Below are 22,950 nucleotides of genomic sequence, written 5' to 3'. Positions count from 1 at the left end.
GGCCATGATCTAAACAAAATTGAACCTACTTTATACCAGGAAGCTTTCAGGTAAATCTCTACTCTTATGGTCCCGTGGTTCTTGAGAAGAAGACTTTTAAAGATTTCCCCTATATATTCGCATGTAATTTTTTTTATCCCCTATTGTGGCCCCACCCTACCCAAGGGAGTTATGATTTTAACAAACTTAAATCTCCATGGGAAGAAGCTTTCATGTATTAAATGACCCCACCCTATCTTTGCATTTTTGTGATTATCTCCCCTTTGATGGGGCATGGTCCTTCATTTGAACAAGCTTGAATTTCTTTCACCCAAGATGATTAATTTTTATCAAGTTTGGTTGAAATTGGCCATGCGGTTCTGGAGAAGAAGTCAAAAGTGAAAAGTTTACAAACAGACGGACAGCGGGTGAACAGTAGAGTTCATTTGAGCTTTGCTCAGGTGAGCTAACAAAGGTAATGCATCCAATTTTGACGCATCTTTTAAGGACACTTATTACAAACAAACTTTTTAAAATAAGGATGAAAACCAAACTATATTTTGAATAGTAAAATGAATACAATTGATTGTATGGAATGTAATATATTCCCATGATTTCTCAATAAAGTCCAAAACAGCACTTGGGGGAAATTTGTTTACATATAAATAGGGAATGTAATTTATTTCATGATTTCTTAATAAAGTCCAAACAGTGCCTGAGGGGAAAATTTGAATAAATGTAAATAGGGAGGAAAATATATTTAAATTTTTGAACATCATAGAAAATTTCATCCTTTTTTTTATCAATTTTATATTTATACTACATGTACTTGTTGCAACCAAACTAAGCTTAACAAAATACATATATCAATCCAGGCATCCATTTCCTTATTTGTACCGAGTGTCCTTAGAACACAATTGATATAAACAAAATCAGAAAAGACCAAAGAAAGACAGAAAATTGATGCTCTTTTTAAATAGGTAATGAGCACACCTAACCCTACATTATTGGTGTCTCCCACTAGCGGTCCACAAAGGAATGTGGAACCTTTTCTTATCTTAACCGAAAAAGAATGTTCAATAAATAATTAAACAAAAGCTGTTAAAAAGCCGGTGTTATCCTGTAAGGACTGCCGGTGCAAAACAGTTAACAGGTGGATACACTCCAGTCTACAACACCTCAACAATCCGGCCAAACAGTACAGTTCCTGACTCCTACCATCAAATGCCTGAAAATATCAGTGGTGTGCTTTCTTTTCACTTCTAACTGCTTAAATACAGTGTTTGATTTCAATAGAAAATACAGCAAACCAACACTGATTTTTATCAGAGATCAGAGTTGACAGTCTTGCTAGCTGTTAATATGATTTAACTTTTAATCCAGACTATTGGCAAGTTGCTTGCATGTGTATGCAGGTAAAACACACCTTCTATTTCAATGTAAACAATACAATTACTGAATTACACACCTGGCCATACAAAATGAATTTGAAATTGACAAAATATATGCATTGACACTAAGGTGTATTTGACAGATAAGTTTTCTTTCTGCAATGTAACAAAGGGCTATATGGTTCCAGGCAAAGATAATTAGTCAGATTCTGATGGGAAAGTATAAAAATCTTTCCACTGAAAACAATTATCAACTGGTACCACTAAAACTACAATTAACTACAAACTCAGCTGCAGGATATTTAGTAAAAAAACAACATTCACCACTTCAGACTTGCATCAACTTAACTGAAAATATTTGTTATAGATCTACATGTGTTTATTTGACAGCAATGGAAGACCAGCACAAACCACACCATGATAAATAAGAAGTGTAATGGCCATACAAATGAAATGGCGGTTTCTATAATCTTATTTGATTCATTCAATCAATTTATGCACAAGAAAAGAAAATATATAAGTATTATTTGGTCATCATTGCTTTTATTGAGTTGTAACATTGTATCTTTTGATATTAATCATGACTCCTCCTGTATGTGTGTTAGGAGGCAACATTAATAAGGTCTACCATGCATGAAAGAAGTCTCCATTTGGTTATTTTCACCTGACATACCTTATAATTACAGAGTTTTTTAAATCTCACTTTAAACCTCTCTAAAAAAGAGAGTAATTTCACAACAAGTGTGCAAAGATTTTAACAGTGTTTGCACACAAATTATATATTCATGTTCTTGTTCCCAATAATATTTGCTCAAGAATTTACAGCCCCTTCTGAAATTCAAATTGTCTTGCAGAGAGTATTTACAAGTAGAGGGTGAAATCTTTTATTGAAATATATCACTGTTCATCAGACATTATTAATAGAATGCCCTGTCTTTCTTAGTGGTATCACTTTTATAAGATCATACCAATAATTTACATGATCCCCTTTTATTGAAATTCATGATTTTACAAACACGGTCAGCTTAAATCAGGTTTTCTCCTCCATTTAAATTGACCTTACAATTGTATAGTCCCAAACAATGAAATACCTAAGTGCTAGTTTTCGTCGACCATATCTAAACATATTCTATAAGCCTGCAATTTCAATAGGCAAGCTTGCATATCTTAATGTTAAATAACTAAAAGTAATATCAAAACAGATTGAAACGAAATTGTTGACATTATTCCTTACACAATGGTGACCAGAGCCTGGATTTGGCTTCTTGACATGAAAGATATATCGTAATTATCTTTTTCAACATGTATGTTATTTTTTCTTAAGCGGCAGGACAGAGGGTCAATTTCACCAATTGGTATCACTTGTTTGATTTAGAAAATGAACAATAACACTTCTTTGAAATGAATTTTCAATGAAAGGCTATGGAAGCTATTGAATTTTCTTTAACTTCTTTAACATAAAAGAAATGAGAAAAGACAAGTCTTGGCCATGGTAAGTGGAAATTGAAATTTTAATGAAATGCATAAAAAACTGCCTCTTAAGATTCCATGTCTATACAATATTTTTTAAAATACTGTCATGAATAGAGTAATGGGAAACTCAATAAAAACATTCCTGTTATAAAGGCACTTTAAGCAGTTATACATGTATGTACAGTATTTTGATTTCCATTAGGGATACACAATGGTACAAGTGCAACTAGTATTACCAACATGTGTAAATTTACTGTAAATTATTTTCAATTACAGACTTACAGTGTTGTCCAAATTTATAAAATTAAGTTAATGAACTGAAAATAAAACTGATACTTAAATGAAGAAACCATATGAATTCTCATTTAACCAGTATATGATATACAACTACTTTATATTCAATAAATTACCTTATAAAATGTTCTGATTTAATCTAAAAGCATCAGCATCATCATTCTTAATTTCATCAACATAATGTCAATACTAGCAAAATTACAAGAATTACTTGATGCAAATGAATAATGTGATCATTGCATGCAATCAATTATAGAAAGTAAATCCTGGAAACTATGTGTCTTGAAGCATTAAATGTATATGCATGGACATGGAGTTTCATGCATGCAGATACCATAAAATCCACTGGAACTTACTTGAGATAATAGATCCTGCCCTGCTCTGCGGCCAGACGTGCCTCCCACCCTTCTGGCAGCGTGGAGCTGAGGCGCTGGAGGTGATTGCTGTGCACCTCGGTCATGCTGCAGGAATCTACATCACCTCCCAACTCCTGAATTCAAGTATATCCTCATGTAGAGAGAATCTGCCACTTTTATTCCAATAAATATCACAAATAATTCCAAATATAAAATTGTTGATATGTTTGTGAGAATTCTATATCTCAATCATCTGAATATTCCTGAAATGAACAACAAACATAGTATATAGTAGTGTTTCATGTACAATTCTAATCACACAAAAATTTTAATTTCATTTGTAACATTCATATTAACTTGTTTAAAATCAACATCCTTCAACTTTCAATAACATAACTTCTTATATTTTATATTTTGGTTTAAATTAACATATATGTACATCAGTTAATTAACACATGTATCCATATATATATATATATGTATGAATGAAATTCTATGTAATTTGAATGCGTTTCAAAATTAATTATTCAACAACTGATCTTTTTACAATAGTCAATAATTTTCATTTTATCATGTTTACAACTTTTGTATACAGATCTAACATCTTTTACCTACATAATTTATATAACTTAGTAATAACTTTGTTTTTCCAAGCACGCCCACGTTTGTAAGTTTCTTCACACATTTTCAAAAGGCTGAAACACCGGGTATTTGAATTCTAGACTTTATGAAGTATTTAGATTCTACTCAGAGAACATGTCGGAAAAAGAAATCACATTAAAACATTCAAAATTAAACAGAAAACTAAATAACAAATGAAAACTTACTTTTCACATTATTTCTGCCATATCTGTACAATTTCGTCACATTTCAAATTGTTTAAACACTCAATAATGGACAAGTAATTGACAGTTGTCTCGTACACCTTGCCTCTCTGTTGACAACTTGAATGAAGTCGTGTGTGAACGAGCACCTTATCGTGACGTCACAATCATGTGATTAAGTAGTGGCATTAAAAAAAAAAGTATGGCGACCGGAAGATAAGTATGAGAATATGATTTATATGTAATTTAGTAATGATGCATGTTAATGTATGTTTTTATGCCATTAGAGACATTATTGGTGAGAAATTATACATTGATATTGTATTCTGAAGGATTACAGACTTAGAAATGAAGTGTAAACACGTCCATTGAAAGCAACTTGTTCCACCTGGCCTGGCTGTGACAGCTCATTGTTTACACTCCCACTGTCCAGTAAAGCGGAGATCGTCGATTTTTGACAGTTCATCAAACTGCAGTAACATGACGGACAGAGGGGAAACTATGTATAGCATTCCACTATCAAGTGATAGCGACAGTGGTACGTCAGTGAAATATTGCCTTTCCATATACCCCCTCCCCCTTTAAAAAAAATGTTCTCATTATATCAAAGCATTCAACAAGCACTCCTCATTAACTTATTGAGAAGATTTACTTTAATCAAGACCCATTCAATTAATGTTCACTCACTGATATTCGTTAAGAATAATGTTCAGACAGCTGTGAAGCTGTGATATTGAGAGATTGGGTATAAAGACAAGGTGCACACATGCATTCTCACCATCTGAGTTACTTTTCTGTTTAATATATAGACTCAGATCCCAGATCCCAGCTAGATCTATACATAAATTTATATATACAGTCCCCCCCCCCCCCCCCCCCCCCTTCCCCTCTCTCTGTAGTATAATGTTGTGGATTTGAGATCCGTGCCTCGTGCGATTTTGCTGTAGCGCATATGATTACATCACAGGTTTGAACACTGCAGCTTGAGCTTTTTCTGCCTGGCTATCAGCAAGTGCAGATGTGTATTGTTGTCAGTGTCAGTCTGAACCATTAGATTTGTCCTGTTGGCCATTTTTTCTGAATTAATTTCTGTACTAGGAATTATGTTCATTTATGGGTGTTTACAAAACGTATATTATAGATTTCTAAATGCATGTTTTCATTTAATGAATTATAGACTGGTTCTTTCTTCTTATTATACCCCCCGCAACAAGTTGTGGGGGGGGGGGGGGGGGGGGGGGGTATACTGGAATCAGGTTGTCCGTCTGTCCATCCGTCTGTAGACGCAATGGTTTCCGGACTCTAAAGCATTATCCTTTCCACCTACAGTCACCATATCATACATATGGACTACCCATGGGATGAAGATGTTCCCTATCGATTTTGGGGTCAAAAAGGTCAAAGGTCACACGCACTGGACATCGAAGTAGCAATATGGTTCGGTTTGTCATGCCATTTGTTTTTTACACTCAGAGAAGAGGTAGTTTATACCTATTACCAACACCCTTTGGGAGATTGGGGTAAGCGGGGGGTATTCTTAGTGAGCATTGCTCACAGTACCTCTTGTTTTGAAATTACACTGAAAACTGAGCAAATATGAACATGGGTTGGAATACAGTGGGACTCTGTCCCGTATATACTACAATATATTGCTACCTTTTGTCCAAGACTTTTGGTATATCAAGGATGGCAAGTTTTCTAATGACATCCTTCCTTTTTAAAAGGGATTAATAGAATCCTTCATTAGTAAGAGTGTGGGATAGGGAAATTGCACCGAGGGGACAAGATTCGCAGTCTAGGGCAAGGCTTTGTCTAGACAGCAAATCTTGTCCAGAGGTGAAATTTCTCTATTCCACACAAGTAAATAATGAAGGATTATTTTTCTCACATTTTGCCCATAGTTTAGTGCATAAATTCAAGAGCTTCGAGAAAATTCAAAATTATAAAAATCCTCATTTCAACTGCCAGAAAGATTGAGCCAAAAATGGTTTACACTGTAAATGTACACTAAAAAAACACCAAAGTTGTCCACCAGAAAGCTGATGTTTAGTTAATACTTTTGTCTTTACATATTTATATTTTTACATTTTCAATGTTTTTGCCTTTGATATCTTTCTCTTTACAAATTGTAATGATAACCATTTCCTCATGAATGTGCTGCAGTTGTGAACAATGTACATTTAAGGAATGAATTTATTATTTTTTCGTTGGATGGAGGAATTCCACAAAAAAAAAAAAAGATGAAAAACTGCATCATTGCATTTGATTTCTTTGAAATAATTTTTTTTTTATCAATTCAGGTGAACTGTCGCATAAGAATTTCCTCAACCAGACTGGACTATCCAGTGATGGATTTAATAGTAAGTATTAGTTCATCAGTGGAATGAAACTATTCTCTACAGGTTTACTCTCAAATGTTTCCAAAGATTACACTTTCAGTTGTATAACATTATTACATGTAGCATCATCATCTACCATCAAAGGAACAGGATACAAGAACCCTACAAATTTAAGCTACAAATTGTATACCCATGTGAACAAGGGCAAAAAAGATATTAAAAGATGAGGCATAGATTTCTTGAAACAATCTTAAGTCAAAATTTGGACTTAGTCTGAGATTTTACTCAAATTTTGACTGTTCAAATAAAAGAAAACTCAAACTTAAGTTTGAGATTTTTCAAGAAACCCAAGCAAGGCCAGAAAATTTAAAGGCCATGGGACTTCTATTCAGTATTTAGATGATGCTTAGTGGAGGTTAGAACAAGATAATGACATTTGGATTAAGTGAAATGATATACTTGGGTTTTTTAGCCAAGTTGTGTAGCAAATCTCGGCTTTCAAATTGGCGAAGGATGGGCTTCCGGGCGCGCGGCGTCCACAATTAGCTTGTCCGGTCTTTCATACTTTTTGGTGCATCTTTGTGAGTGAGACTTACATAACATGATCACATCCAAAAGAGGAAGGTTCCTATTTATTTTGAGGTCAAAAGGTCAAGGTCACTTTGTCACTAAATGCCACAGATTTGAGCTTGTCCGGTCTCTAACTTTCATACTACTAGGGGCATCTTTGTGAAACTTACTTAACATAATCACATCCAAAAGAGGAAGGTTACTATTTATTTTGAGGTCCAAAGGTCAAGGTCACTTTATATACTGTAGATTTGAGCTTGCCTCTAACTTTTATACATGTACTTGCTGGTGCATGTTTATCGGACTTCAAATCCTGATGACATTCAAGATTCATGTTGCTTTTGAAATCCAAAGGTCAAGGTCATTATCACACTAAATACCTATTGCGGCCATTCAAAGCTTCATACTTATAAACTATATTAAATACGTGCATGTTTTTGCTTCATGAATGCAAGCGTGCATAATTTTCCAAACTGCAACTTGGCCATACGCATCTTTGATGCGTTTTAGCTAAAAAAAAAATTTAAGTGAATAGGCATCAATAAGTGGGTCAGGGATTTTTATGCCCCTGGAATAGAAGATTCAAGGGGCATATAGTTTTTGGTCTGTCTGTGGCAGAAAACTTTAAACTTTGGTCATATCTTTTACACCATAAGAGGTAGAGCTTTCATATTTGGTATGTGTATTTCTTGTGGCAAGACCTTTCCATTGACACTAAAATATTTGACCTTGTGACCTTAACATTGACCTTTTACTTGGTTCCACTTTGTTGTAATCCAGGGGCATTAATTAGTGTTTCACAAATGCATCTTGTTTTGGGATCAGTAAAGGGTCAAAATTTGGTCCCATTTTCAATGCTGAAAAACTGGAGATTTTCCCTGAAGAACACTTAAAAATTTCCATATTACATGCAAAAACTCAGTTCTATTCCAGTATGGTATAATACAAATATGTGTGTTGGTAATAAAGGTATTTATGTTTAAACATGGTGTGAAAATAATTGGGAGACTTTTTAGATGAAGGTGGAAATTTTTTATTACTTCAAGATTTTTCACAAAAATTTAGACTAGTAAATGTATGTACAGTGCTATACAACAGCATTACCAGTACTATATCTAAGTTTTTAAAGACTATGCCTGTTAAGAGATCAGATGGTAAAAAAAATTGTACACCATTTATTCCTTTTTACTTTGAATCTATACTGTTGAATGATTGATTGATTGTATCTTGCTTATCGTCTAGCTCGAGAATTTTTCACTCATATGGAGACACCACCAAGACCAGTGAAGGGCTTCAAATTTAGGCTGATGCTCGATGCTTACGGCCATTGAGCAGTGAGGGTTCTTTAGCGTGCCACACCCACTGTGACACAGGACATCCATTTTTAAGGTCATCTCTGAGGACCCATGACATTCACACCTGATGCCGAGCGTTTGGCGATGGAACTGTCACTACCTATTTTAATGACTTAGGTCTGTTGCGGCTGGGATTCGAACCCCGGCCTTCCGCATGCAGGGCAAACGCTCTAACCTCTCAGCCACCGCGGCGGTCACAAATGTTCCAAAGTGTTATATGATATGATAAATAGTAATGATCTTATACCCAAATCAATTCAAAAGTGGAACACTGAATTATCTATACATTTAGAAAGCAATGTTTCTGTCAAAGGGTTATTTAAAATTTGTATTAAAACAAGCATTGATACCCAAGTTCAGTGGTTGCAGTTCCAAATTCTTTACACGCTTCTTCCTACGAAATATTACCTTAAAAAAATCAGTATCATTTCAGATGACTGTTGTTCATTTTGTAAAGAAAATGTAGAAACAATACAACATATGTTTATATCTTGTTCTGATACTCTATTACTTTGGAATAATTTAATTCTTATTGTATCCTTGTCTCTGATTGGTCAAATTCCAATTGAGGAACACAGGTTATTTTTGTATAACCTGGTTTGGTCAGCTGGTTTGGTATGGGGACACACCCCCTTGACAACCAGATGTCGGAACTATTTTTTTCTCTCTCTCTAAACTTCTATGGAATAGAAAGTCAACGTGCACAATAAGATACTTCGGTTTGATACACATGTTATTTTCTCGTTGTCAATATTAGCATCTAGGCCTACTTGTACGCAAATCACTTTTGTTAAACATCTTTCTCTGTATGTATGGTCGAATAATACTATTGATAGATTAAAACAAATATATTATATTCGAATTAATGATTTTCCAAGTAAGCATTACCCTGTTCATTTTGAAATACATTTCTCACTGGGGGAAAAGAAGGGGGGTGCGTTGTTTCATTCCTTGATCCGTCTTTCAACAAAGCAAGCAAAAATTCATACGTCACATTTTATCACATGACGTCAGACACATTGACATGTGGATGCTATTTGTTACTTGCTTACATATTTTCTTGTGTCGGATTTACTATTAGCGATAACATTGCATACAAGGGTAAGTTTTCATTTAGTAGAAGTTTTCACAGAGTTGAAATCCGTAAATTATTGCATTTTCTGATATTTGAAGATTTATTTTGGGTAGGCCTAAACAATGCAATTTCCCGTATTTTCTCAATCTGTTGGAGATGAGCGACTTCAAAGTCGATCTCTATCTCTAAAGGCAGCGAAATACTCATTACATGGATAGTCTACACATATTTTCTATCATGATAAACTTCACTTTCGATACAATATTTTGATAAATGGCTAGGCTCCGTAGAACTAAGATTAAAGATGGCGACCTTTGGCTTCGCAGCTAGATCTAGACGCTTCGTGTCGCTGTTGCCAAGTAAATCATTGCGTGGCTTGGTTGACTTGTATTTTTCCGAGAGTATGTACATTTTGATAAACGAAGGTTAGCATCTTTGTCTCTTGCATTAAATTATAAGGAATGACTTTAATTCTGGGGCAAGTTATACGAGTATAACCTGGTTTGGGTCAGTTTACGCTTTTTTATAATCCGCTTCGCGGATTATAAACTCCATTTTCACAGTATTGGTGATAATTAATACTTGCTAATGTTATAATGCATTCTACATCAAGATATATGATTAAACCCATAACAAATATGACCAAATATTGACCAAATGGTACCTTTAACAAATCCAATGATATATAACAGTCCCATGTTCTATTAAAAAAAAATATTCAAGATATACATCTGAAAAAAAAGGATATTTTGTGTGTTATGCTGTTGCAGCTCAAAAATGGCTTTATTTTCAAGCTTTTATTCAAAGAGATTTATAGAAGAGGCTTTTGGTAATAGAAACCAGATCAGTGAGAAATTATTCCACTTTTATGTGCAATTTACTGTATGTAAATCGAAAAAATATTAGCGAAATAATGTTTAAATATGTGAAAATGCTTGTACGTTATGCAATTTTATAAAATTCCAATGTTTAAACTTACAAGTAAAAAAACTACATGTTAATTCATTATTTCAACTTTTATTTTGCATTGAAAATTGAGTTGAATACTAAATGAAACATTATAGAAAAGTTAGAGAGGATTATTCAAAACTTGAAAAAATTACGCATTTTTCTCTAACTGGCATAAAAATGTCCCAAAAATTCTGTAGTGTCCGCAACATGTGAATATTTTGGAATGCCTGATGACTTACACTTCTATACTCTTACTGGTAAGAGGCAATACAGTTACTATAATGTGTCTACCAAAGAAACAGACTCTAGCTCAGTATTGCTAAGTTTTCTGACAGATATATTGTGTTTTGTAGTGTCCGCAACCCTGTAGAGTCCGCAACGGCTTTTTGATTTCATAGATTTTTTCAAGAAAATGTATTATGATTTATCTTTATGATAAATATAACTATTCAAGTATTTACTTTAAACATGTAATGGATTAAAATATTGTGAAAATATATGTTCAAACTTGGAATTTACACCCATAACATCTAGTGTATACATATTTAAAATCCTTCAATTTTCAGTCTAAAGTTACACATTTCAAGTGAATTTTCACATATTTCAAACTGAAGTGGAAACTAATTAAACAAATATATATCAAGATGTTAATTGTTTAATGATAAATCTAAATATATTCCAATTTAATTATGTTGTGGACACTACAGCAATGATATGTATTCCAAATTTCTTAAGTGTCTTAGACTAAAAGATTTCAATGAGCCACTAGCTAAGATGAGCACCCCAGAGAGGTTAATGAAATCAAGGGAGAATATAGAAGAAATAGGGTGAAATAAAAAAACCAGTGAAGCTAAAGAAAGACAAAATAAGGAAAAGGAGAAAGAGAGAGACAGAGAGAGAGGGAGGTAAAAAACAATCCCTAATTTCTTGCCACAAAAAGAGATTACATGAATGAAAAAATACAGACAGAAAGAAATCTTGAGAGAATTTTAAAGTAAAGGTTGAAATTGAATATGAAATGCAAGAAAAGGTGAACACAAAAAATTGGAAAGAAAAGAACAACTTTAAAAAGGAAAAGAATTAAAACCAAAAAGGGCAGAGAAAGAAATGTTATTTGTGACAAACATAATTTTCAGATCATAGTTATTGACAAGGAGAAAGATGAGGTTGACCCCCCACCCCCAAGTACTGCTGGATATCTGAATACAATTTCTGTTCACATGAAATACAGAAAGTAGATTCCTCCTGGGGGAAACTAATGATAAAATTAGGATCATACTTTCTGAGCCAATTTTATCCCCAAACAGTACCAATGACAAGTTATTTCATTCTTTTGATAATTAGTATTGTTTATATGCAAACATTATTTTGCAATCAACATTTAGTTCCAAGTTCAAGTTTGTTTGAATTTGAAAAAATAAATAAAAGAGTTGTTCATAAATTTATCTACAGTACTTGCAGTGTCTATGTTAGCATTAATTATCATTTCACTTTTATTTCATTACAATATTTCTGAAATAAGTGAATATAATAAAACATCTCTAATATTCTGTTCTTTAGATGATAAAGTTGGATAACTTGATTAAAAAAACAAATGGTTAGTTTGAAGGATGACACTTCAAACTTGTATACACTTTATAATTGATACATAGGTATGATTTCCAAAAGTATCATTCTAGCCTCCCCCCTTTTCTTTATTTTCCCATCATATTATACCATTCACTAACATAGAAAACAAGTTAGAGGTTAAGGTTTTTAATTTACTTCATTCAAATCAAATTTGGATTCAATCAGAAATACTTCAGTATATTTGTAGTGTCCGCAACAATATAAAATCTGAGAGAAAACAAATAAGAGTCCTCAGTAAATTCTTTAATTTATGAAATTTACTCTATAAAATCACTCCTTACAACATGTTTAATAGAGTGAACATCTGTGACACCATCAATAATTTTTGAAACTGCATAACAATATACAATGAGGAAAAATTAATGGTCAATGTTATATGGTAATTCCCATCTAAAAAAAAACCCATTCTACAACTTTTCATATCTAATTTTCCAGAGTTGATCCTATGGCACGTGAATTAGTCGAGAAAGAAACATTTATCAACATTGATTTTGAAATAAATGACAATATATTAGATATGTAATGTAGGATAACCTGTAGTGTCCGCAACAAAAATATCTATGTATTTTCAAAATTTAAGAAGAGTGAAATGAAAACATACAGAATATTATGATAGATTTATTTGAATTTAGGAATATTCAATGTCATTTTCACATGATAATCATATAGGTCTTATGAGTATTTGTAAAAGTAAATAAACCTAAAACATTGGAGACAAATTGGGCTAAAATATTAGTAGGACATTTATATGAAAAATTTTCTTGTTTTCAAAGAAAACCATAAAATTTTCTTTTTAATTTACTTCTTTCTGGTACATAGTCCAAACCAATAAGAAATTTGGCCATGAACATTATCTTTGCATAAGTTTATTAGTTGTAACAGGTGTAATTTGGTGTCCGCAACACAGGTTCTTTTCCAAAATTTGATGTGGCATAACTTTTTTTATAGGAATGCTTATACAAAAAAATTTTGGTTCTTGTATGCATACATATTGCACTTTCTAGGCAACAAGTCAAAAATGTGCTATGTGGATTTTTATTTTTTGCTCCAAGTGCAACATAATTTGCACAAATACTGTGAAAATGGCGAAAGCGTAAACTGACCCAAACCAGGTTATACTCGTATAACTTGCCCCAGAATTAAAGTCATTCCTTAAATAATCTTAGCATGTATATTTTCAGAAAAACATCAAAAAGAATTTGTTTTAATATTACTAATGTTATTTTAGGTGAAACGCCTCTCAGTTTGTGTAATAAAGTTGTTAATTTCATAATACATGTACTGTATACCAAACAATATATTTTCAATTGTTTATAACAAAACTCCTCATATTACTAGGCTGGTACATTATCTTTTTTTCAAATACAAAGTTGAAAAATTTGTAGCAATTAAATCATGTGAAGTTTTGAAATTTGACAGACTTTGGGAAAACTGGAAAACTATTTTTAATCTGTAACCAAGAATAAGAAGTATTCAACCAATTATGCTGTATGATAGTAGTGTGAAAGAGTGCAAGATGGTGTGAGAATGTATAAAATGATTAACATGTATCTTCATTACTTTTACTGATGATTATGTGAATATGAAAAAAGAATAATTTTTTTTAAAAATACTATCATCCTAAAGATTAGGGGATGTTAAAAACAACCTGACAAGTGACCAGGTAGATCATCAACAAGAGACCGAGTCCGAGAACATGGTCATGACAGTGATAATGAAAATGAAAGTGTTCAAAGTATTGATCTTTTAAGTTCAGATGTGGAAAAAATGGTCATCTTCAGCCACAATTTCTCAATTTCAACCAAATACAGGTGACTCTTAATGGCTCAAACTGCGTTCTTGATCTCTTGAATTGAAATCATGGTCCTAATTTTTCTCTGTGTTTAACTAAGCAAATTTAGTATTGATCCCTTGAATGTTTAATCTCTCAAAGTGAAATGATTGGGTATTGTAAAACACATTTCACTCTTGATCTCTCGAAGTTCACTGCTGAGGTAGCATATACACACCATCATTCAAGTGTATAATTATTTCCACTTGGACCTTACCCAGGGGAATGCCTGGGGCTAGCTCAGCTTGTGTAATTAGAGTGACTGGAAATAGTGATGACTGTGATCTGTGTAGTTAGTGACTGAAATAGTGATGATTGTGATCTGTGTAGTTAGTGACTGTGAAATAGTGATGATTGTGATCTGTGTAGTTAGAGTGACTGTGAAATAGTGATGATTGTGATCTGTGTAGTTAGTGACTGTGAAATAGTGATGATTGTGATCTGTGTAGTTAGTGACTGTGAAATAGTGATGACTGTGATCTGTGTAGTTAGTGATTGGAAATAGTGATGATTGTGATCTGTGTAGTTAGTGACTGTGAAATAGTGATGACTGTGATCTGTGTAGTTAGTGATTGGAAATAGTGATGATTGTGATCTGTGTAGTTAGTGACTGTGAAATAGTGATGATTGTGATCTGTGTAGTTAGTGACTGTGAAATAGTGATGATTGTGATCTGTGTAGTTAGTGACTGTGAAATAGTGATGATTGTGATCTGTGTAGTTAGTGACTGTGAAATAGTGATGACTGTGATCTGTGTAGTTAGTGATTGGAAATAGTGATGATTGTGATCTGTGTAGTTAGTGACTGTGAAATAGTGATGATTGTGATCTGTGTAGTTAGAGTGACTGTGAAACTTCGTTATGTATGAGAATTTTTTTTGTAAATATGTACAAGTGCATCTACCTTAACATGAGAAAAAAACCCAAATAAATGCCTAAACTGTAAAAAATCTTTTCATCTATGCAAGATAATGAAGTTATGGGGGTTATTGAAATCAAGTCAATTACCTTAACATATGAAGGACAGCATGTCATAACAATGCCAGGATGTAAATATACACTTTGGTTACTATAAAATCTGAACCATAATGGATGGACATTTATTTTCAAATTTGACTCATCCTTCAATCTCTTGATCACTTGAAGTTTTATCAAGGTCCCTTGAACTACAAGTTATTGAGACTCACCTGTATTGCTGTTTTCCCCATGTGAATGTTAAAAAATCCCTGTGAATGATAGTCGGGTGAAAAATCTTCCAGATGTCAAAGTCACAACATATAAATGAAGTTTTATTAAAAGAAAAGTGAAGCCTTCTAAGTATCTATGGATTTTAAGGCACATTGTGAAAGGTCAAGGTCACAGTAGCATTTACTTTCAGAGGGACTCTGATCTGAGTTATTTCTGTGTATACTACTGTATCTGTAAACATTTTCTAAAGCAGGTTAAAGAAATAAATGAAATTTGTTATATTATTGATTAAAGCTTTCCATTTGATAAATATAGTTTTAGATCCAGATGCCAATCCAGATGAGTTGGAAGAAAAGCAGAGACTGATAAATCAAGTTATGGAACTTCAAAACACTCTAGATGGTATGAAATTGTTCCCACATCATGTCACATTGTTATACTATACTAGTTGAAAATAGAGGTTATGATTTTCTAACTTCTACACTTATTCTTATATGATTGCAAATAACACTTTACACATAATTAAACAAGATCCTCTCCATTGGAAAATAAAGTTCTTGTGGATGATCAGATCCTTGTGTAACGGTATACTATACTGGACAAAAAATGTTAGGAATATAACTTTTTTTTTTACTTCGATATGTAATGTTTTTAAAAATGACAAGGCTACAGTAGTTGACTGATTGGGTAGATCTCTGAATTTTATTCTTGTTTGTCATGCGTTTGATTAGTCTTGACAGTGAGTTCCTCAATAAGAGATGATGTGTCAAGAAGTTCATGGTACTAAGGGACCAAGAGATATCATTTTGAGTTCCTTGTGGTGAACACATTTTATTTCTTTGGTTCATGTACTGAGTTGTCCACAATGAGAGGACATTTGAACTTAATGGAATGTTCCACAATGAGAGGACATTTGAACTTAATGGAATGTTCCACAATGAGGAGACATTTGAACTGTTCCAGGGCAGTAAGGATTTTAGAGATTGGTAAAACACAATGGTACGTTGCAGAAAGACTCATCTCAGAAATTGATATGTACAGACAGAAAATGTCCAAAGACTGAAAACAGGATGTCCAAAACGTGCAACAGTCCATGAGGATTGTTATTTGGTCAATGTTGCAAAGAGACAACATTTTCATAGTGGAGTATGTTAAACGCCGGCCAAATTTCAGAGAACAATGGGAAGACATTTTTTACGCAGATAGTTAGAAACAAAAAACACCAAGCCAATCTTAGGCATGCCAACCTTAAAACTGGAACATCACATAAATCAACTGTAATAAGCAACAGAACACAAAAAACAAGCACTCAATTCTTTTCACAAATGAGTCTCAATTCTGAGTTGACTTCCTTCAAAGCAGAAGAATAGTAGAGAGGGCAAAGGGAGAAGATATTTGGATTGTTACATTTCTGAGCACGACTCGTTCAGTGGTGAGTTCGTGATGATCTGAGCGGGCATAAGTCCCTGACCGGTTTGAAATATCGTTATGAGGTTCTTCATCCTATTTTGAGATTCGTCGCAGGTGCTGTGGGGGATGATTTTATTCTAATGGATGATAATGCACAACCTCATTGGGCATGACTTGTAAACCAGTACACGAAAAGTGAAGTGATGTGTAGTGAATGGATTGGCCAAGTCTTTAACCCCTTGTTGATGAATGAGCATGGGGTGTGTGCTTGCTACCTAGGAGTCTCTACAATTGTTATTAACGCAATTATCAGTGTATTGCTGCCCAGTAGTTTGTTTATTTTATGCATGATTGAATCTGACTGGGAACTTTCGAGAAAGTATTACCTACAAAACGGTTGGTTGGTTGTATATTGTTTAACATCCCGCTCGAGAATTTTCACTCATATGGAGACATCACCATTGCTGGTGAAGGGCTGCAAAATTTAGGCCAATGCTCGGCGCTTACGGCCTTTGAGCAGGGAGGGATCTATATTGTGCTACACTTGTGACATGTGGCCTCGGTTTTTGCAATCTCATCCGAAGGACTGCCCCATTTAGTCGCCTCTTACCGACTTGTGACAAGCAAGGGGTACTGAGGACCTATTCTAATCCAGATCCCCATGGGATCCTACAAAAAGGTCTATTATTATTGTAATTTCATCAAAGATCAATGAGTTGGATCCAGTCATTAAGTTCATTTTTAAAACATCATCTAGACTTTTGAATATTACAACCCCCTATTTTTTATTTACTTACATATGTAATATTTGTTTACTAGATAATTCTAACTTAGTTTATCTGTTAAAAATTTTCTAGCTGGTTAACATTTTTTAGGTCACTGGATTCACTCAGGTGACCTATTGCTGTTGGTCTTCGTTCGTCGGTTAACAATTTTACATTTTTAACTTCTTGAAAACTACAAAGCCAATTGTTACCATATTTGGTGTGAGGCATCTCTAGAATAAGAGGAATATAAAATTTGAAATTTATTACCTTACCATCACTGGGGCTTCATGGGCAGGACCAAATAAGCTTAAAAAGGCAAAATCTATATCTCTACTCTCACACACGTGGGACAAAAACTAAATGCATGGATATGTCCATGAAATCCCCTACTTAAATTGGGATTTTCATGGGTCAGGGGTTCAGGCCCTAAGACAGGGCCAATATGACCATATAGTGAACATGTATTAAATCTTAGAAAATCTTCTTCTCTACTTCCATATATATTTTAGAAAAACTAAATGCATGGTTATGATGTCCATAAAGCCCTCTATTAAAATTGTGAAATTCATGGCCCCTTGGTCAGAGGTTCAGGCTTAGGTCAGAGCCAATATGGCCATATAATGAAATGTATTAAATCTTCTCTACTCCCATATATATTTGAGAAAAACTAAATGCATGTTTATGACATCCCTGAAGCTCTACTAAATTGTGAAATTCGTGGCTCCTGGGTCAGGGTTTAGGTCCCTGGGGCAATATGGCAATATAATGAAAATGTATTTAAAAAAATATTTTTTCTTCTCTTCTTTCAGTCACGGGAGATAAACTAAATGCATGGTTATGAATTTCGTAATGTCCTTGTCTTAAATTGTGAAATTGCTTTGTATGCTTCAAACTTCCATTTTTCCTTCTGTAAATGAATAGAAATCGACCAATTAATCGTTGCTATCCCTAAAATAAATAATAAAATGAATTCTATACTTTACACGAGTATCTGTAAAAATATATTCTACAATCCCTAACTTTTTTATCCAGTATAGTTTATCACATTTAAGAGGATTGCTTTTGTAGTAACTTTTGCTGAGGTTTTCACAATGTGTGAGACTTAGTATAAACATGACAAGACACATAACACAAAGCTGACCAGTTGTACATATAATACTCATTTCATCAAGTTTCAAGAAAATGTGGAATTGTTTTAATACTGGCATATTATGGTGACTTTTCACTTTAAATTTCTGGAACAGTGTTACATATATCGGTTATCTTAGTATTCATTATCATTACAGACATTCTTATTTAAAATTGTCACACAAGGGAGCGTATATGTTTCTTGTTTGAATTACAGATCTGTCATCTAGAGTTGACTCAGTTAAAGAAGAAAATCTGAAGCTAAAATCTGAGAATCAAGTCTTAGGACAGTACATTGAAAACTTGATGACTGCAAGCAGTGTTTTCCAGGCCACTGATGCAAAGTCTAAGAAAAAGTATGAAATTATCTGTTGTTTTGATGACATCTGATTAGAAGTTATGTTTTAATGTGTATATCAATGAAAACAAGAGCACATACCTACAACAAGTGAAACTGTGTCATATTGATATAAACAGAAACTATGTAAACCACACCGAGCAATTTATTTTCCTTCAGCGGATGTTTTGAATATAGTGGATTATTAAAGGATAATTAATATTTATATGATTTTACAACACTTTACAATTCCACTCTTCACAATAAATTAAAGACTAGGCTTTTTGACATCATAGGCAGCTGCTTCTTCAATAAAAATGGAACTTAGGGATATATTTTATATCTTGTGATAAGTAATTAAAAAAATCATTATGTTGGAATCCATTCCGATTCTATGCACAAGTACATGTACTCTGAAGTAAGTTGATATCGTAAAGATGCTCAAATTCCTCATTGACATTATGTAGGTAGTCCTAAAAATCAGTCTTCCAACACTGTTGGTATTCCCATGTCCACATATTGTGCTCCTTCATTAGCTGACCTGTTTTTGTATTCTTTTGTGGCAAATTTATATAAATCCTTCTATGTGAGAAGAAGCACTCTTGCTGTGGCATTCAACTCAACATTTCAAATACTGTACCATATTTTACCGAATATAATATGCATTGGTATTTAATACTGAGCTGAAAGCGCAAGTGAGCTTTTCTGATCACCGGTTGTCCATCGTCGGTCCATTTGTCTGTAAACTTTTCAGACTTATTCTCCAGAAACACTGGGCCAATTTCAACCAAACTTAGTACAACTCATCCTTGGGTGAAGGAGATTAAAGTTTTATTCAAATGAAAGACCGTGCCCCTTTCAAAGGGGAGATAATAGCAAAAATGGGATGGCGTCATTTAAGAATCTTCTCAAGAACCACTGGTCCACACTTATTATGACATTTCTGTTTGTATTTTTTCAAAAAAGGTTGTTAACGCAAAACAATACTTACACATACGTTTAGGAAATATATTGTCAGTGTTGTTTACTATTCTTGTTAATTGAATTTGAAGTTTGATTGCATTTATTTTATCGTACACTCCTTTATTTGTGTAAAGCAACAAGTAAATGACAATTGCAATAGACTGTACATGTATGTAAACTTTTGTTGACATTTATCTCTCGACATGTTCTTGCATGACTTAATAATCCATCAAGATAAATTATCATATATAAATTAATGTGTATATTTCTTGTATAAAAATATTTCTTCTCGAAAATATATATGCTTAATTTCTCTTAAAGACAATACAAACGCAAGTATATCGATTGCTGCTTTCTTATACAACTGTATACATGTAGAACAAATCAGTTTTATAACGAACTCGTTATATTTGAATTATGAATTTGCTATAAACGTATAGCGAATTACGCTTATAGCGAATGTTTTTGGAGGGTCCCCAGAAATTCGCTATATCAGAGTTTTACTGTATAGGGAAAATCTTTAAAAGTCTTCTTCTCAACAACCACTGAGTCATAAGAGTAGAGATTTACTTGGAAGCTTCCTGGTATAAAATAGGTTCAAGTTTGTTCAGATCATGGCCCCCCAAGGGGATCAAAGTTTTACATACAAATATATAGGGAAAGTCTTTAAAAATCTTCTTAAGAACCACTGGACCAGAAAAGTTTATATTTACATGAAAGCTTCCTGACATAGTGCAGATTCAAGTTTATTAAAACCATGGTCTCCAGGGGTAGGTTCGGGCCACAATAAGGATCAAAGTTTTACGTGCAAATATGTAGAGAAAATCTATAACTATGGGCCAAGGTGAGTCAGGTTAGCGATGTGGCCCATGGGCCTCTTGTTTTAGGCAACCTTATGTATATATTGGGCAAATTTGAGAAATATAGTGAACATTAATATGAAAGAAATATCGTTAAAGTTTATTTTGTTAGAATTGCAAATAGCAAATACCCCAATATACATGTATAAGGTATATTGCTCTCATATGGAATACTATATAGTGTACCTCAACTTAGTCAATAACTAGACTAGTTGGGCTCCTCTCTAAATTGAATTAAAGGAACTTTGTATGTTTCATAAACTATGTGGACTCCAATACTGGGTCATGGGCACAAATGTTTTCGATTATGCATCCTGTACAATCGCATTGAGTGTGCTTGCATTGGGTAGGCTTGGGTAAAATATGCTTCGTCGAATCTGCAGATACTAGTTATTGTAACAAACACTCCTTCAATACCTGGACGATTAAATAATGATAAAATACTGTTACCCAACTTTGTTTTATTGTGCTGTTTCAATTTTGTCTCACAGTTTACAGGTACCTGTTCAATAAGTGTTAATTTAGGGACGGGATTTATCATTTGTAATAAAATCATGCATTTCAAGGTATATGCAAGTTTAATATAGAAACTTCTATTATCTGTATGTTTTTGAAAAATTTCATGAATTTGTGCTAGTGTTTTGTATGTTATGATATGGAATAGTAATTAGTATGGTAGGATTTTACAAAGTATTTGATATTATTATTTCAGATCTGGGAAGAAGAAACCAGGGAAATAGAAGCACAATAGACAACAGTTGACACAGTGAAATATACAATGAATAGGTCATTAAAAGACTATCATATTGAGAGTTTGCAAGATCAGTCAAAGGAAACTGTTCAAAACAATCACAATTAAAAATCCTACAAATGTGTACCTGTACATCTTACCATTATTTGTGTTTTGTTCATTTAGTTTGAGTAAAGTCTTCCCTGTCATGAAATCCATTAGAGCTACAAACTTGGTTGTCTTGCATTATACATTATTTAATTTTGTTTTGCTTTTGCAATAACCTTTTGTTTATAGATTTTTTTTTAATTTTGAAATTGTTACACTGCCTTAATGTTGATATGATATTATATATGAAAAATATGCTTTGTGTTGTTATGTAAAATAAAATTATATAATAGATTTTGAGTTTTTGGTGGAACTTTTAAAGTCTTGCATCTGACGTGTCCAGGTTTTGAACCTTGATCCCATTCACGGAGAGAAGACGCTATTGTCACTGAGCTTACTCTAATGGTTCTTTGAATACATGTACATGTACTTGTATGATGCCACATGGCTATAGTGAACACACTTTAATGAATACTGCAGAATCATTATCATATACTCCAAACAAAAGTACATGTTACCATTAATAACCCCACCCCCCACCCCCACGATTTTATTTTTGTCTTTGTTAATATTTCCCCTTTGACACTACTAGATAATTTATGATGCTAATATGATTCAGAATCATTACCTCTCCCTGAAATGAACACCAGTTTCCATGATTATAAACTGAGAACAGACTTGGAGAATTCCCAGCCTTTATAGTCGTACTATATCAAGATTAATACCCACATCGTTCATCTATATGGTGTAATGGCTATCGTTTCAATTGCTAAAGATATCAAAGGCAAAAACATTGGATTGACAACTTTTCGTGAAAACATTGATTTGAAATTTTGACTTGAGCATTTTCTCAGTTTATGGTCATGGAGCCCTGGAATGAAAGAGAAAAACAACTGTTAAGGGCATAGGTGGTTAATAGTGAAAAAAAAAAAGCATACTTGAAATAGAATGACTGACATTTAGATTTTTGGCATCAGCTAAAAATTTTTTTTTAGTTAATTCAATTTTATTGTGTGATCCCATGCACTTATGCAAAATCATCTTTACTAGACTATTGAATATTTCTTTAGAATCAAATTGCCTGGAGATGGTCCAAATTTATCCTTGTTAATTCTGAACACGCCGGACAAAACCATCTGAAAGATGGTATTAAAGTGCAACGTAAACATGTTGGGGACATGTTTTTCTTGGTCAGTAGTGAAAGAACATGGATTTAACGAATTGTCCGTTAAGATCTGCAATCATAGCAGGTACTTGCGAAAACTAAGAGCCTACAACCAAATGAGGACTAGTCAATGTATAAAAGACCAGGCCAAAAAATCGTAGTTCTTCTTTCAAGAATGGAAATAATACTCCTATGCAGCAGATGACTCCTATTTATTTTAGGCCACAT

The 22,950-nt window shown here is 33.4% G+C and overlaps 2 protein-coding genes across 7 annotated transcripts in view; one reads left to right on the top strand and one right to left on the bottom strand.

Annotated features, from left to right (window-relative positions):
- The window catches only part of LOC125678112 (uncharacterized), an 83,197-nt gene extending 78,708 nt beyond the window's left edge, over nt 1–4,489 (bottom strand). For 4 of the 5 annotated variants that reach the window (XM_048916254.2, XM_056154481.1, XM_056154476.1 and 1 more), the window contains exons 1-2: nt 4,321–4,472; nt 3,494–3,756 (exon numbers count right to left, since the gene is read on the bottom strand). In XM_048916254.2, the coding sequence (XP_048772211.1) occupies nt 3,494–3,597 (104 nt within the window). In that variant the 5' untranslated portion in view covers nt 3,598–3,756; nt 4,321–4,472. Of the gene's footprint in view, nt 1–3,493; nt 3,757–4,320 lie in introns of all 5 variants that reach the window. The other variant, XM_056154477.1, reaches the window with a different exon arrangement.
- On the top strand, nt 4,480–21,852 carry LOC125678114 (short coiled-coil protein B-like). 2 transcript variants are annotated; one of them, XM_048916264.2, is made up of 6 exons: nt 4,480–4,537; nt 4,650–4,855; nt 6,618–6,677; nt 15,570–15,656; nt 18,777–18,915; nt 21,432–21,852. In XM_048916264.2, the coding sequence occupies exons 2-6, from the start codon at nt 4,798–4,800 to the stop codon at nt 21,457–21,459; spliced, it is 372 nt and encodes a 123-aa protein (XP_048772221.1). In that variant the 5' UTR covers nt 4,480–4,537; nt 4,650–4,797; the 3' UTR covers nt 21,460–21,852. The 2 variants fall into 2 exon arrangements, with proteins under 2 accessions (XP_048772221.1, XP_056010463.1); XM_056154488.1 differs by having other exon boundaries at nt 4,482–4,537; nt 18,777–21,852.
- The last annotated feature ends 1,098 nt before the right edge of the window (nt 21,853–22,950 follow it).

Source organism: Ostrea edulis, chromosome 2, assembly GCF_947568905.1.
Source record: "Ostrea edulis chromosome 2, xbOstEdul1.1, whole genome shotgun sequence".
Classification (NCBI taxonomy): domain Eukaryota; kingdom Metazoa; phylum Mollusca; class Bivalvia; order Ostreida; family Ostreidae; genus Ostrea; species Ostrea edulis.
The sequence above is the reverse complement of the archived record's forward strand: the minus strand, read 5'-3'. Positions and strand labels throughout refer to the sequence as shown.

Bases quoted from the DNA above. Each gene is read 5' to 3' on its own strand.
- LOC125678114 (XM_056154488.1), top strand. From the start codon at position 4,798: ATGACGGACAGAGGGGAAACTATGTATAGCATTCCACTATCAAGTGAT. The intron at 4,856-6,617 runs GTACGTCAGTGA...TTATCAATTCAG, and splicing joins ATCAAGTGATAGCGACAGTG to GTGAACTGTCGCATAAGAAT. The intron at 15,657-18,776 runs GTATGAAATTGT...TTTGAATTACAG, and splicing joins ACTTCAAAACACTCTAGATG to ATCTGTCATCTAGAGTTGAC.